The sequence below is a fragment of the Perna viridis genome, chromosome 1, assembly GCF_037379345.1.
Source record: "Perna viridis isolate PV_CMFRI_1.1 ecotype Kerala chromosome 1, ASM3737934v1, whole genome shotgun sequence".
Lineage (NCBI taxonomy): Eukaryota > Metazoa > Mollusca > Bivalvia > Mytilida > Mytilidae > Perna > Perna viridis.
In genome coordinates, this window is record NC_142445.1 from 64,218,792 (window position 1) to 64,234,833 (window position 16,042).

Here is a 16,042-nt window from a genome sequence, read left to right on the forward strand (position 1 = left end):
CATTTTTGTATCACAGACTTTACTTTTGTTACTCAATTTGAATATTGGGTAACGGAAGTCAATTTTGTATGCAAATTAGTTTAGTTTGGATTCTGTGAACTAATTTGCATACAAAACTTAGAAATATTATGACAAAATTAAATTTTGTCACAAATTCAACTTTGTGTTTACAAAATTTAATTCTGCCATAACAAAATCACTTTTGCATGCAATTTAATACAAATTTCAATTTTGTGTCACAAAAGTCACTTTTGCATGCAGATTAATTTAGTTTGGATTCTGTGAACTAATTTGCATACAATACTTAGAAATATTATGACAAAATTAAATTTTGTCACAAATTCAACTTTGTGTTTACAAAATTGAATTCGGTCATAACAAAATCACTTTTGCATGCAATTTAACACAAAATTCAACTTTGTTTTACAAAAGTCACTTTTGTATGCAAATTACTTAACAGAATTCTTTGGATATGCAAATGAATTATCTCATCATGATATCGTAAAAAGGTTTCTCATTGGATATAGTAGCTGCAGGTTCTATATTGCCTACTTCGAGCAAGGACATATCATATGGATGATATGCTATTCTGCAAAAGTAAGTAGCACCTAATTAAGTGTTAATTACTTATGCAGAATAGCGCATCAACCATATGATATGCCCTTGCTCGAAGTAATCGGAAACTTGCGAGATCCGCGGTTACTATATCCGATGAGATGCTTTCTTACAAAATCGTAATGAGAGAGAATTCATTTGCATACCCAAAGGATTCCGTAAACTAAGTTGCATACAAAATTGACTTTTGTTACACAAAATTGAATTTTATGTTACAAAAATTAAATTTTGTGATACAAACTTGATTTTTGTGGCACAAAATTGAATTTTATCTCACATATTTATTATTTTAATATCAGGTAACAAATGTCAATTTTCTATGCAAGTAAGTTTAAATTTGCATACCTATTTGACAAAAATTAATTTTGTCTACAAAATTGAATTTTGTCATGACAAAAATTAACTGTGTCATTACAGAATTGAAGTGATCATAAAACAAGTCTGTATAACATAGTTTTGTACGACAAAAATGATTTTGTTATGACGGAATTCTATTTTATGTACACAAAATAGACTTTGATTACAAAACGATCAGGTCCCATTCGGCGCCCCGTATGTGGGGGTTATTACACCTAAAATACTTATTTTATCTACCGGTATACTGGTCGTAATGCAGATATAAATGCAGCCAGGTAAACTACGAATTTTCCAACAAAATTAAATATTCCCTCAAAAGTTATAAAAATTCACGAAAATCCACACAATTAAGGTACTCAAGACCATTTTCTTCTCCAGAAGTGAGGCTAGGATTCTATGTTGAAGTAGAAAATGAATTACTCTTTTCCAGCAACACCCGGATTTAAGATTTGAAAAAAACCGACATTGTATTTTTATGTAATGGGATTAATCTTGATTTTTTTTCTGTCGATGGGAGAGTAAAAAGAGCACAAAAATATGGGGGCATCATTTTATTTTTCTATAAGAAATCGTTCTCTCATGCTGATAAAATGGCTGATGCCTTACATTTCTAGCAATATAAGGAATGGAAACATTAAGGACTGGAATAGCTTACTTCTGGACGCTGCTTTGGTTCATACAAGTCAGCTGTCTAAGCACTCTGACTCCATCATTATTCTTACTATCTTGTACATAGTTTTATTTTAAATTTATAAATAAAAAAACTAAATGTATTACATGTATTGTAATTTTAATCTGATAGTTCTTCATCGATGTGACGCTTTGTATTGGCATAAATATAAATGTCTTGATGGCGGCCGAAGCAGAACACACACACACAAAACAAGTTCTTATTGACTATGATACAAGAGCCCCCAAAGTAGACTAAAACGCCTTTTATTGAGATAAAAAAAGACACAACAAGAAAGGGAACAATAAGAAATATAACATAATAGATCAGTTCAGTGGTAACAGAACTATGTAGTCATAAACACAACGCAGTTTTTGATAAACATAAAAAGTGAATCATAAAGCTTGAACATCATTTGGAATGGAAAAAACATATTATCCAAAGATATCTTGTACCATAAAGACGAAATGAACCAAAAGAAAATAAATCGAAAAAAAAAATTGCACTCATAGTACTTAGATTAAACATGGAAGTATAATATCTATATTAATATCTATAATATCTAGACAAGTGGGGGCTTTGATAGGATGCATGCTACTACACATCCTTCCAAGTGAGGGTTTTGAGAGGCCTATTACAAAGCATCAAAGGTCCTTACTTGTTATAGGGTATGTAAGTCTCGTCACGTGACCCTAAGAATGGGTCCTAGTCTACCATTCAAATGTATAGAGATTCGTCATTAACATAGCATTGAGTCAATATTAAAAGCGAAGTATCATTTTTTGGGTAAAATTACTGATTAAAAATGACAATTATCAAGTTCTAAGAGATAAAAATGTTTAGAATAGCATAAAATAGAAAATTTTGCATTGTGAAGCAGCGTTTGAATTTCCCGGAAGTACATCGGTCTTCGGATTTCAATACGTTCTACACCGAAAATTCCGGATGGGAAACTGAAACTAGAACAAGACTGACAAACCCTATTACCGGTAAAGGGTAGGCGTCATCTGCTTTTACAGAAATAACCACCAAAGAAGCAGCACGAAAAGAAAGCGACCTGACAAGACGGACACATAACTCCATAAAGATCGACACGTTTTTTAGCTGTTTAAAATATTTATTAGCACCGATTCATTAACATTTCATTAAATAAGATCATTATTTTAGGGATCATTTTAAATTTGAAATATAGGATAGAAAATGTTATGACTGCTGCAATATTAATGTTCATTTCGAGAATCGAATTTGTAACTTTTTCTGCTTAAAAGACGTTCCTATGTCCTTTTCACGTTTTTCTAAGAACATACACATGGTCTCCGATATTTATCACCCCCTCTCTGTCAACACCAACGTTAACTCCAAATAACGGTGAGTCTCCATACAATGGTGACTTCCTGAATCTAAAAAAGTAAATGTTTATGCTGAATAATTAAAGCAACAATCAGTTAGACATTAGTTAAAAAAATACAAGAAATATAGAGGACATTCAATTATACATCAAAATCCCACACAATATATTGAAAATACGGAAGCTTATTAGGGACGCGCAGAAAAAAATATTAGCTTGACATGGCGACTTACTATTTCGCCACGGCAAATTACTAGCTTTCCACGGCGAGTTATTTCACCAAATGAAGAAAGTGAACTTTGAATCTATGACGTGTTCTGCATATAGTGCAGTAACAACTCGCCGTGGCGAGATACGTAACTTGCCATGGGGAGATGATATTTTTTTTCTACGTCTCTAATATGTTTCCGTATAAATCGAAATGCGTTTCAGTGACTAAAAAGTAATGAATGTTAAAATATCTCTATCGTTGTGGTAATTAAGAAAATACGACAGTATGAATTAAAATACTATTATTGTAAGGTAATGTGCATACAAGCCAAGAAGAACGACTTTATCTTCCATTTTGTATAACTTAATTGTCACTTTACTTACTGTCTCAATGTTTTCAGAGGCTCATAATCAGTATTCCGTTTTCCATCAGGATTCACTGTTGTCGCCATACACCTTAACCATAGAAGATCAATTTATAATATAAATTTATACAAAAAATGTGGTTTTGCTTATACTTTTTAGAGAAAGAAAGAAAGAAAGAAAAAGACAACACACACACATACAAACACAAACAGACATGATTGTAAACCTACCTAGGATTCGGTTCTAATATCCTCGTGTAGACCTCTTTGCCTATGCGCACCTCATTCCAATCATCCTGTAGAGAAAACCACAATATCCATTGTTGAAACGTTTATTACAGTGAAACTGTCTATACAATGTCTATACAAGTCATGTCGCATAAAAAATAAAATTAGCATGTTTTAAAATAGTGAATGGGTAATGGCTTACACTGCCGTAAACAGCATATGAAGCATTCAGAATAACTATCAAAGTTAAATGTGAAACCCGAATTCATGTTACCTTTAAGTCTGCAGACAAATATATATTGTGAAGGGAATGATTGCTAGCTCCTCATAATTTAGTCCATAATAATTCTTATAGATGAATGGAAAGTTGAAATGCTACTTCAGGTAATCAAAATTACCATTGATTTTCGAAAGTCACAATAAAATTAAGTCTAAGAGATAGGCAAGACACAATGCAGACTATTATATATATATAGTATGTGGTGTTTTTATCTCAACTGAAATCTGACGGCTCTTTTGTCTGGACCTTCAAATTTCTTATCTCTAAACAGATTAAAGTTGGACAGACCTCGTCAAAAGATTTCGATCCTTTAATTGTTATATTCGGTCTAAAATTGTCCATAGTAACAGGTGAGGCCAGTCTTGTGTTGAGATCACTCAAAGAAGCTTCGGTAGCGATGTGTACTGCAGCTTTCCCAGCAAAGATTACCTATAACAAGGCAAGAATTCTATGCCAAAACGTACGAGAATGAATGAATAAAAAACAAATTTATAAAAAAAATTAAGGAGGTAAACCTAGTGCAAGTGACATAACTCATGAAATCAGTAATATATTTGTATTATATTCAATCCTTTTACCAAAGTCTGTCGAAAATTCATTTGAAATAGAATGAAATCAACACAAATTACTTTGATGCTTGTACATGAGATTTAAGTAAAATTGTTTATACAACTGTACCGATGATTTGTAAGAGTTATGTCCCTTAACCAAAGTCTGTGTTCTAAAAGGAGTAACAGAAACCATCTGAAACCTAGCCAAAACGTTGATGTAGACTACCTCATAATAGTCGATTAGAACTTCGGTATCGTACGGACAATCGTCTTTTATAGAAAGTCATTGCAGATTCGATTTCAATACTGGTTTTTAGTGTGAACGACGAATGTAAAATTACATTTGATGTCCCAGTCTCCTTCACTATTTTAAAACCCTATACCTCAGCCGCATTCAGTAATAAATTCTTTGCATTTATCAAGTATATACATGAAGTGAACATGAAAGGGTTTTGTGGATTTATGTAAACAAGTGACTGCATTGTGCTAATGCCCCTTTCCACATCGTTGGCCGGATAGCAAAACAAGAAAGAAAGCGGCGTAATATGAACGGAGGTTGTAAGAGTGATAGTTTCCATATTGTACACTTGTGAAGCAGATATGCTCAGCAGTGGACGCAGAGCGAAATCAACCGTTCATTGTTTTTATATATTTTCAGAATAGTTTCTTGAAAATCAAATTAATACAAGTAACTTGAAACTAAAATTAAAAAAATAACAACCTGAAAAATCAAAGAACGTTTCCTGAAAATTCATGATTGCAGTAATTGTACTAGTAATTCAATGTAAATATTCGTTATTCGCAGTGGCGGATTTACCGGGGAAGCTAAGGAGGGTTAAGCCCTCCCACCCCGCGCCTCTTAAAAATAATCATCTTCACCATAAAACTAAGTTAAAAGTGTCAAATAACTTCGTCTTATCTCGTATAACTATAGGTGAAACCAATTAACACCCAGTTTGTGCATGTCACTGCCATGCACCCCCTAGAATGCTAATTGAAGCGCGTGTTTCGATACAGGTTACAGACCACCAATTCAACCAATGAGCACTTGGAACGTACGCAAAAATAGTCCTACGCAGAAATTACCCCTGTTCCTCATAGTGCTGTGAAAAAAGTTCTCATCTTATTTTAAAAATTTAAACAGTTTCTGAAAGGAAAAACATTTCTGTACATTTTATAGGTGCATTTTGCTTCTTGTGATGTGAAGCCTAATCTCTATAATGATTTTTAAATATACCCCTATCTTGTGACAACACTGGGATTTCCCATGCTATTTATAGACCCTTCACTTCCGGTGACCAGTACTGCACTGCAAGTCTGCTAACCCCACATGCCATTCTGAGGATTGTGAGCTGACATATGTAGAATCATGCTGATATATAGTCATCTGCAGGTTAAAGTTAAGGTAAAGTCCAGAGAAGCCATTGAATATTGTGAAATTAGCATAGAAGCCTATGGGAAGTGGAATTAGTGGTTTTTAGCCTTAAGCTGAAGCCATGGCAAAATGAAAAGTTTCTTGAAATAGATTTAAACTACTTGAAGATCTTGTAAACTTTGCCATGAGAGGAATACACTACAAAAATCCTTCAAAATATGCATTTTTTTAAGTTATAGGTCCAAATTATGGAAAATTGGTCTTTTTGGCTGATTTTTATGTCCTATCTTGTAAAAAGTGTAGAAAATTTAGTAAAAATATCAAATATTAAACTTTGAGGGCTATATTTACCTAAATATGGTAGTAATAAGCACTTGAAATCAAGTTTTGTGTAGATTTGAGCAAAAATTAGGTTAGAAATGAGGAAAAACTCACTTTCATTACTGCGGTTAAGGCCATATAAGCATTCCCCTATGGCAACATGGAAAATCCATTATTGAGCACTTTTTTTGCTTTAGGTGCCCTTTACTGGTCATGTTTTAATGTGAAAACACTGTATTTACAAATTTAAAGCCAAATATATCACCTTTTGTGAAAATTTAAAGATTTAGGATGTTTGACATGTGATCAAGAAAAAGGGGGAGGCATGTCAGAAATAAATTTTTAAAAATAGACCAATTTCTCAGAAAATGATTACTTTTAAAACTATTTCTTCATTAATATTGTTAAAAAACAAGTTGTGATTGATATTTTTTTATTTGAAAAGTCAGAAAAAGTTCTTTGCAAATATTTAATGCATTTCAGTATGGTAGAATATTTTCACTTTTTTGCTCGCACAACTTGGTTACCCTATATTTAAAAATCAAATATTTAAAAAAGTGCTTGTCACATTTCACTGAAACTTTGCAAATGCATTCAGTATGTGTGTAGGAAGACACCTGTATAGTTATTTATTTTTTCTAAGACAAAAAGTGACTCTTTAGGTTACAGACCACCAATTCAACCAATGAGCATTTGGAACGTACGCAAAAATAGTCCTACGCAGAAATTACCCCTGTTCCTCATAGTGCTGTGAAAAAAGTGCTAATCTTATTTAAAAAATTTAAACAGTTTCTGAAAGGAAAAACATTTCTTGACATTTTATAGGTGCATTTTGCTTCTTGTGATGTGAAGCCTAATCTCCATAATGATTTTTAAATATACCCCTATCTTGTGAAAACACTGGGATTTCCCATGCTATTTATAGACCCTTCACTTCCGGTGACCAGTACTGCACTGCAAGTCTGCTAACCCCACATGCCATTCTGAGGATTGTGAGCTGACATATGTAGAATCATGCTGATATATAGTCATCTGCAGGTTAAAGTTAAGGTAAAGTCCAGAGAAGCCATTGAATATTGTGAAATTAGCATAGAAGCCTATGGGAAGTGGAATTAGTGGTTTTTAGCCTACAAGAGCGTGTACTTTTATACACAGATAAATATCCAATATTTAGGTAAAGGATTATTGTCACAAAATTCAATTCTGTGTCACAAAAGTCAACTTTGTATGCAAATTAGTTTACAGAATCCTTTGGATATGCAAATTCGAAATGTGCGGCATGATGTACACGTGTATTACAAACTTTAAGCTTTCACTGCAGTTCAGTGGATAAGGTACGAATGTGCACGGTTATAATAAAGCGCACAAGCAAAAGAAATATCGAATATCGTAATCGTATAACCAACTGTGTCACTTAGATCATTTGAAATCGATGGTAAAGGAAAACTATTGACCAAACTTTACGACAAACGTGATGACTTTTCATTCAGAATTGCCAACTTTCCTTTCATCTGTGGCAACATCCATTCGGCTCCTGCGTATGGAGTATTCATATCACAACTCATACGTTATGCCAGAGCTTGCCGAAACTACGCACACTTTTTGTACCGCGCTTGAACTCTAACAAATAGGCTTCTGGAACAGGGTTATTTGCTACAAGATTGAAGTCATCACTACAGAAGTTTTATGGTCGTCATCATGAACTCGTGGATCGTTATGGTGTATCCATCAGCATCATGAAAACTGATTTATTCAACGGGTCATAGTTTTCCTTTCATCGTTTGTCTACCCCAGACTTGACTTTTTATGAGCAACTCGGCGGGTGTTTCTAGAAAAGCAGAGGACGCTTACCCTACCGGTGCACCTGGTCCATGCTCCCACTTTTTAGTGGAGTCCGAGTTGCTCATTTACTCTTGTTACTTTGTATGTATGATGTTAGTTACTATATGTTCTTTGTTGTGTATGTCTGTTTTCCATGTCTGGTCTTTGTCCCTAGATTAAATTCTTTTGATTACCGCTATAGCCTTGGTTCCCTTGATTACTCTTTGAGCGTTTGTACTGTAGACAAAAGGGAAGCGGCCCGACCTGTTCCACTCAACCGAATTTCTTGTGTCATACACCAATAGAATCGGAATGAAATAAGGAATCTATCTGTATCTGGCAAAAATTCGTGAGGGACAGTGGAACAAAATAATCTTTCGCCGACTTTGATAGAGTAACAAATTTTAACCTACAAAATACTTCTAATATGATTTTCTTGGCTAATCTGACGATTCATTTCTTTTTCCAGCAAAAATTTGTGACAATTACATTAATACAAATTATCTTGTCAAATTTTAACAAATTTGGTTGCGATTAACAGATCGGACAAAAGCATTTTATAGTTCAGTTGAAAGATGTCAGGAAATGATCACGTGATTCACCAGGGAAAATCCCAGTAAATCGAAAGTAGAAAAATCGCGTATTTTAAAACCTATTTTATCAAACAAATCTCATAGAAAACGTATTATAATCAATTATAGTAATTTCAAAACAATTTTACTGTAGAATGCATCTGAAAATATTTTTTTTTAAATTTCACTTAAAACAGCCTTAACCGTCCTGCGTTGCTAGAAATCAATCGGAAACAGAAACCTGCGACTGCGAGGCCCGCGGTTACTATATTCAATGAGAAACCTTCTTACAAAATCGTTATGAGAGAATTCATTTGCATAACCAAAGGATTCTGTAAACTAATTTGCATACAAAATTGACTTTTGTGACAAAATTGAATTTTGTCTCACAAATCCGAGTTTTGAGACACAAAATAGACTTTTGGTACAGAATTGACATTTGTGACACAAAATCGGAAATTTGTAGTGTGTTATAAATTTTGTTAATCAGAATTCTTTTTTGTTGAACTAAATTGACTTTTGTCTGTACAAAACCACAAGAGTCCCATTCGGCGCCCAGTAACAACAGCCATTCAATTCCCTGTACTTTTATTTGCATTAAACAGCGATAGATTCAGAAGGGGCGGAAGGAACGTTCGCGCTCCCTTTTATTGGAAAAAAATGTATATTTAAGCACGAAATCTTGATTGCACAAATTTTACCTCCATCCCCAAAATCATTTGGCTCGCTCCGCTCGGCATTAAGACCAACTAACCAGAATTATTCGACATTTGGTCAGCTCCTCCTGTTGACCAAAGTCTGAATCCGCAACTGATTTTTTTATGTCATTGGTCCTGTTTAATGTTTTTTCAAACTCTACTCACTCTGTCGTTACCGTTAGGGTAGTTAATCCACGGTCTCTTCATTTCGCCAACTTCTCGTCCACCAATAATTGTATTAGAAACCAGAATGGACAGACCTGGCGTTTCCAGATAATCGCTTATCCACTGTGAGGCTTCTTGACCACAATCTATTCCTGTCAAAGTCATTTCAATCACCCTAAAATAAAAACAAATGTTAAGATTGACGGTGTTCATTTGTGATATGCACTACATTGCTACATCGGTAGCAACGCGTTACGCCGCATTGTTTTTTTTTTGTTTTTTGTTTTTGTTCTTTATTTTTTGTTTTGTTTTTGTTTTGTGTTTTTTATTGTTTTTTTTTTTTTGTTTGTATTTAACAGGCCGACAACACCTAGAAAGAATCTTTTACTTCCGATAAACGGACTGAGGTATTACTATAGCGATGTTGTTTTCAGTTGTCGGTCGGCATTCCAAGTGTTCGGGTCACGGTTGTTGGATTTTCATTCTTTTCCAAGTCCATGCTAAAGAGAACGGAAAACAAATGGAGGGACATTCTCCTCTGTCGAAACAAAATACAATCGTTGCTTACTACTCTAGAAATACGTCAAAAACCGTGCATTTGCAACGGATTTCATCACCTGCATTTCTTGAACACGGCACTGGTTAACCTGGGTGATTTCTCCAGTCGTAGGGTTGGCATATCAGGAGCATCTAAACATAAAAACTGACCATTTAAGGTCGTTTTAATCTGTGTCATTTTTGGACCCTCTGGGAGAGAAAGAGCTCTGCCATCTTTCGTCACTACAACCCACTGCCTAAAAAAAAAACAAAATAAGACAAACAAATACAAAAAAAAAAAAATATTAAAAAAAAACAAAAATATATAAAAACATTAGTTCAAACATTTTATGAATACCACCATGTATAAGCAACTCTATTTGCAACCTTATCATTGATTATTTGGACCAATTATTGCCAACGATTCAAGACACTTGGCGTGGGGTGTCTGGCAAGTTATTTTCTGACTTGCCTTGAGTATTGAGGAACTTATGTTGTAGAAAACAGACACACACAACAAAGAACATAAAATAGCCAAAATAATACGTACAAAGCAACAAAAGTAAATGAGCAACTCGGACTCAACTACAAACTGTAATATGTAGTAAAGGTAAAGGTAGACATCAGTTGTTATTTCATCATGACGACATACAGTTAGTTTATACACAATCATTTATAACATACCTGTCGCATACATCACCGTGAGTAAATCCAGAATTCGTACATCTCACCGATTGCAAGTTAATTGGGGGAAGCGACTTCACTGGATATATGTTTAAATTAGCAACTTCACCAACGTATTCAAACTTATTCTCTTTTTCTTTTTGCCATAGAATTGCTGCAAGAAGTTTAGCAGCATTGGAAGCCAGCAATGCTAAAACAAGATTAAACGGATCAGACACCGTCATTTCTGAATCACTACTTACACTTGACCCTAGCTGTATATATATATATATATATATATATATATATATATATATATATATATATATATATATATATATATATATTATATGCTTGACCCAGTTTTTGGACTAGAAAAAGATATGCACCGCTGTTACTAAAATGAGGACATAATGCCCGCGAAAAGTCATAGTTCCGGAGAAAATTCAGAAGCGAAGAGGCAAGGAAAGATAATAAATAATTCAGTCAACAGAAATAACACAATGAGTCTATACACAAGTCATGGAACACAGATTTTGAACCCAAATCAGAAAAAGGGACAAAATCTCTCCATGTACAAGTGTACAATCGTGTAGAACAGGTAGATAGATGTACTCAGTAAGTGACGACTACAAGAAGCAGAAATCGGTATACGTGGTTTTAAGCCAGATGTAGACTAAGCGCGTAGGTGAAGATTCAAGTAAATATAACCCTTTAAATTGGCGGGTTACACAGTCTTTATGCATATGGTCTATAATTGAAGGTTTACGGCATGAGATGCAATAATTGCAAAGTCCAAGTACACTATATACAATTTTATTTACATCTGGTGAAAATACATGTGTACAGTGCGGAAGTCAGGGACAGACCCGTCGATTCAACTAGACAAAAAAATATTCTATCTTTTTACAGAGGATCACAAAACACTTGCACAACATTCCGAATTTTTTTTTAAGTATTACATCATTTAGCGATAATTGCTATATTGATAAATTTGCTTGGGGCGGTTTCTCAGCTCAATGACAAACATAAAGATGAACAGGTGATTAAAGAACAATTGGGCGACCGAAGTCAATTACAAATAAATAAATGTCAGTCAATTAATATAGATACTATAGATATGAAGAAAATCTTACGCAGATACGGTATCACTATTAACGAAAGGTTTAATGATCAAGCACGGAACATTATCAAGCGGAATACAACTGTGTTGTCTTATTCACATGGACGAGTGTATCTTCAGTGGTACAAACTGAACATTATAGATGGGTCGTGTCGGCTGAATTTCAATGGGACAAAAATATCGTAACGTCTGTGTGATGAGGGTTTTCTCGTCGTGATCCTCCGGTTCCTCGGCTTCTGAAGTGTGATAATTACTTGTACAACACTGAACACATGACAATGCACAAATTATTGAATTAAAGGACCAACATGAGCTATTTAAATAATATAAACTTGATGCGTATTGTCACCGTTTCACCACTGCAGTTTAAGGAACAATTCTATGTCACGGCAGGTTACTATTTTCAGGTGACCTACAATACATACTGGTTCCAATTGAACTAACTATATTGACTGAGTGATACGAGCGATCTTTACATAGATATTAAAGGGATGGATCATCTTTTCTAGGGAACTGGAATTTGTAAATGTTTTACTCTTTAGAACTGTCAATGGTTATTTATGCGCAGCACTGAAAATGGTGCATTACAAAATATTACTGATTGTAGTACAGGGTCGTCACGCCTATACATATAGAAGAACTAGAATACAAGATAGGTGACGAGTCTATCTTATACTCTTTGTTCACAAAAATGCGATGATTTTTTTTGACATAAATGAAACCATTGATAATTCCGTGGTGTGTGAAAAAAAATTACACAGCATAAATATTAGCAATTACACCGCATAAATATTAGCTTACTATTAAATGAAAATGGCTCTATCAATAAAGTAAAATGATAACAACAACAAAAAAATTGTAATTCTGGTTCAAATTTACGACCTGATAACTTGTGTCTGAGACACTAGGTCCGACGTTACAACCGAATACAAAAATGAATACAGAAATAACCTAGCTCACATTCTGAAATTATGCAAAATATTCTCTTTGTGTGTCATGAGTTATAACTGTAAAAAATGTGTGAAACTACGTGTAAAACTAATGAATAAAATGGTGTGTAAGATGCCTCACAAGGGTGATCAGTCCCTGTGAAATGATCTTGTATAAAAATTACTAGTGTCGCTTGCGTCGCCTGCGTTTTTGTACATGAAACTGTTGTCTGATGTGGATTGGAATATTTCGAGTAGGCTCCCATGAGTTTTCATCCTCAATATAACCTTTCCACTTAATGAAATATTCTCGTGTACTGCCCCTTTTCCTACTCTTGAGAATTTTTTCTACTTCAAATGTTTCATTGTTTTTGTTGGAAGTATTGTTTGTTTAGGTGTTTGCATTAGGATTAACGTGAGTGTTCCTAACATCCCTGTTTGTTTTGGTTTTATGTCCCCCTTGAGTATTGCGCTTTTTGTTATGTTGCTCGATTGCGTCGTTGACTCTGTCAAGAATTTCAGGCATTTCGACTGGTACTTGGTCAGGGTCGAGATCTTCATCTTCATTTACATCATCTGGCGAGTTGGTCGGTCTGTCCTTCGGATCATGCTACTTTTTCAAACGATTTGCATGGACTGGTGCTCTTAGAAGTTTATCGTCAGTACATCGCCGTAGTCGGTAGGTATATTCCCCAATTAATTCGATAATGTAGTATGGACTTATCCATTTTCTTTGAAGTTTGGTGAAAGGCCGGTTGGAGTTCTAGTACAATACACCAAAACTTGGTCGTTGAGATGAAATAAAGGTTCACCGACGTTCTTGTCATGTTGCTGTTTATATTTTTCCTGGGCTCCTTCTATGCTTTTCTTTGCGATTTCTCTGGTTGACTTCACATTGTCAACGATTGCCTTAAAGGTTGCTTCTGCATTTCCACTCAAACCTGTGGCTGATTCTGGAATTAATGCAAGGTCAAGTGGGTTTCTAGGTTCCCGACCGAAACAGAGATTATACGGGCTGTAGCTCGTTGACTCGGTTGCTACCGTGTTTCTGTAAGCCATCATTACGCTTTGGAGGTATTCTGGCCACTTTGATTGGTTTTTGTCGCAGTACATTCGCACAGAGGTTGTGAGTGTACGGTTTTATCTTTCCGTAGCTGCATTGCATTCTGGATGGTACTACGAGGTACTCAGCTTGGTTATTTGGAAAATTGAGCATACTTCTTTCTATAACTTTGACATGAAATTCTGTCCTCTATCTGTTAGGATTTCTCGACATGGACCAAACCTGCAGATAGTCTCATTGAAGAAGGTGCGGGCCGTTTCGGCTGCTGAACCGCTTCACATGGGAAAAGCTTCTGGCCATTTTGTGAATGAGCAAACTACGACTAAAATCTGATTGTAGCCTTCTGCTGACTTTGGTAGGTTGCAAAGTATATCCATTTGAACCCGTTCAAATAATCCTGTAGCTGGCAGTGGCTGTAACGCCGCCTTTTTCATGTGTGGACTGGTTTTGCATTGCTGACATTCTAAGCATGTTCGGCAGTAATCCTCAATGTCAGAGTTTCCAGAAGTACTTCAGCCTAATATTGTTGTATGTCCTGTCGAATCCTGGGTGTGCGTCTATAATTGCATCGTGATACGACAGCAGAACGTCGTTTCTAAGAGCTTTTGGTATTACAAGTTGCTTAACGACTCTGATGACATGTGGCCTTTCCCTCTAGGATAATAGTGATGAAACAATATACCGTCGGAAATAACATAGTGGTTAGATTCCCGTATAATTAAATCGGCTAACTTTGTATCCTCTGGCAGGGTATTCTGTTCAATGTAGTCACACATCTGTCTCAGTTCGGAGTCTTCACGTTGTGCCCTTTTAACTTTGTCTCTTGTGATAGCTGTTGTCTCAAATATGTGAGCTACTGGGTCGAGGTCACGATACCTCACTTCTACTTCAGTTATGGCTTGTAGTGCCGAAACTTGAGTATTGTACGATAATTGTTCCTCGTTGACGGTCCCTGTGTGACTATTACTTTGGGTTACCAGATGGGTGTTCAGTGAGAGTGCCCACTATGACCTCAATACTAGGTTGGCGCTGGTGCTGTTTTCTGGGTGCTCTATTCTGGAAAGGAAGCCAACGCAGACATTATCTTTGCTTTGTTTGTAGTGAACCTCAAAGTTGTAAGACTGTAGATACATTGCCCATCTTGCAAATCTACCAGTACTTTCTTTATCTTGTGTAAATATTGAAGGGCTATGTGGTCAGTGTATACGTAGAATTTGCGGTTGGCTAGGTAAACATGGAACTGTTTGATTGCAGTTACTAGCGCGAGGCATTCACGATCTTTGACATTCCATAATTGTTCTGCTTTTCTTAGCATTCTTCCGCCATACGATATGACTTTGAGTTTCTTAGTTTCTGCACAGTATTGCTGTAGAACAAAGCCTGTAGCTGTGTCGCTTGCGTCAGTGTGGAGTACAAACTCCTTGTCAAAGTTTGGCAGTACTAGTATTGGTGGCGACATTAGCCTATCTTTCAAGGTATCCACTGCATGTTGACAATCATCTGTCCATTTGAATTTTTGGTTTTTCTGAAGCAATTTGTTTAGCGGCGTGGCTATCTTCGCGAAATTTGGTATAAATCGTCTGAAGTAATTTACACAGCCTATAAACATTCTCAGTTCTTTAAGGTTCTTAGGTCGGTTAAATGACCGGATCGAGGATGTTTTCTCGGGGACAACTGTAACACCGTCTTTTGATATAATGTGTCCCAGATACCTAACTTCGTGACATGCGAACTGACATTTGGTTGGTTTCAACTTTATGTTGGCGTCTATTAGTTTGTCAAACAGGGCTGCCAAGTGTTTCACATGTTCATCAAAGTTCTTGCTGAATATCAGTATGTCGTCTACGTAGCATAGTACGCTTCGCCAGTTCAGGTCTCGAATGACTTCGTTCATTACCATGTTGAAAGTTGCTGGTGAGTTGGCTAATCCGTATGGTAATCGGTTGAACTCATACTGGCCTCTGTGTGTGATGAACGCTGTCTTCTCTTTACTTGCCTCGTCAATTTTGATTTGCCGGAAACTTTCTTTGATGTCACAAACAGACAAGACTTGGGCTTTTGACGAGCCTAAGGTGTCAAGGACGTCGACTGATGCGGTAGGGGGAGGGTAAATATTTTTGTCACAGCATTGAGCTTTCGGTAATCGACGAC

At 35.6% G+C, this 16,042-nt stretch overlaps 1 protein-coding gene across 2 annotated transcripts; it reads right to left on the reverse strand.

The window, feature by feature from the left end:
* Positions 1-2,713: 2,713 nt before the first annotated feature.
* LOC148629833 (mitochondrial amidoxime reducing component 2-like) lies at positions 2,714-11,047 on the reverse strand. 2 transcript variants are annotated; one of them, XM_088558167.1, is made up of 7 exons: positions 10,798-11,047; positions 10,194-10,370; positions 9,577-9,751; positions 4,362-4,502; positions 3,797-3,861; positions 3,585-3,656; positions 2,715-3,042 (listed from the first exon to the last, which is right to left on the reverse strand). In XM_088558167.1, the coding sequence occupies exons 1-7, from the start codon at positions 11,019-11,021 to the stop codon at positions 2,928-2,930; spliced, it is 969 nt and encodes a 322-aa protein (XP_088414293.1). In that variant the 5' UTR covers positions 11,022-11,047; the 3' UTR covers positions 2,715-2,927. The 2 variants fall into 2 exon arrangements, with proteins under 2 accessions (XP_088414297.1, XP_088414293.1); XM_088558171.1 differs by lacking the exon at positions 4,362-4,502 and having other exon boundaries at positions 2,714-3,042.
* Between the last annotated feature and the right edge of the window lie 4,995 nt (positions 11,048-16,042).

What these genes read in the sequence shown, in the direction of transcription:
- LOC148629833 (XM_088558167.1), bottom strand. Translation starts at nt 11,021, where the DNA reads ATGACGGTGTCTGATCCGTTTAATCTTGTTTTAGCATTGCTGGCTTCC. An exon ending in GCCGTGTTCAAGAAATGCAG is followed by an intron (nt 9,752 to 10,193) that starts GTGATGAAATCC and finishes TTTTTATTTTAG; the next exon opens with GGTGATTGAAATGACTTTGA. An exon ending in ACCCTAACGGTAACGACAGA is followed by an intron (nt 4,503 to 9,576) that starts GTGAGTAGAGTT and finishes GCCTTGTTATAG; the next exon opens with GTAATCTTTGCTGGGAAAGC.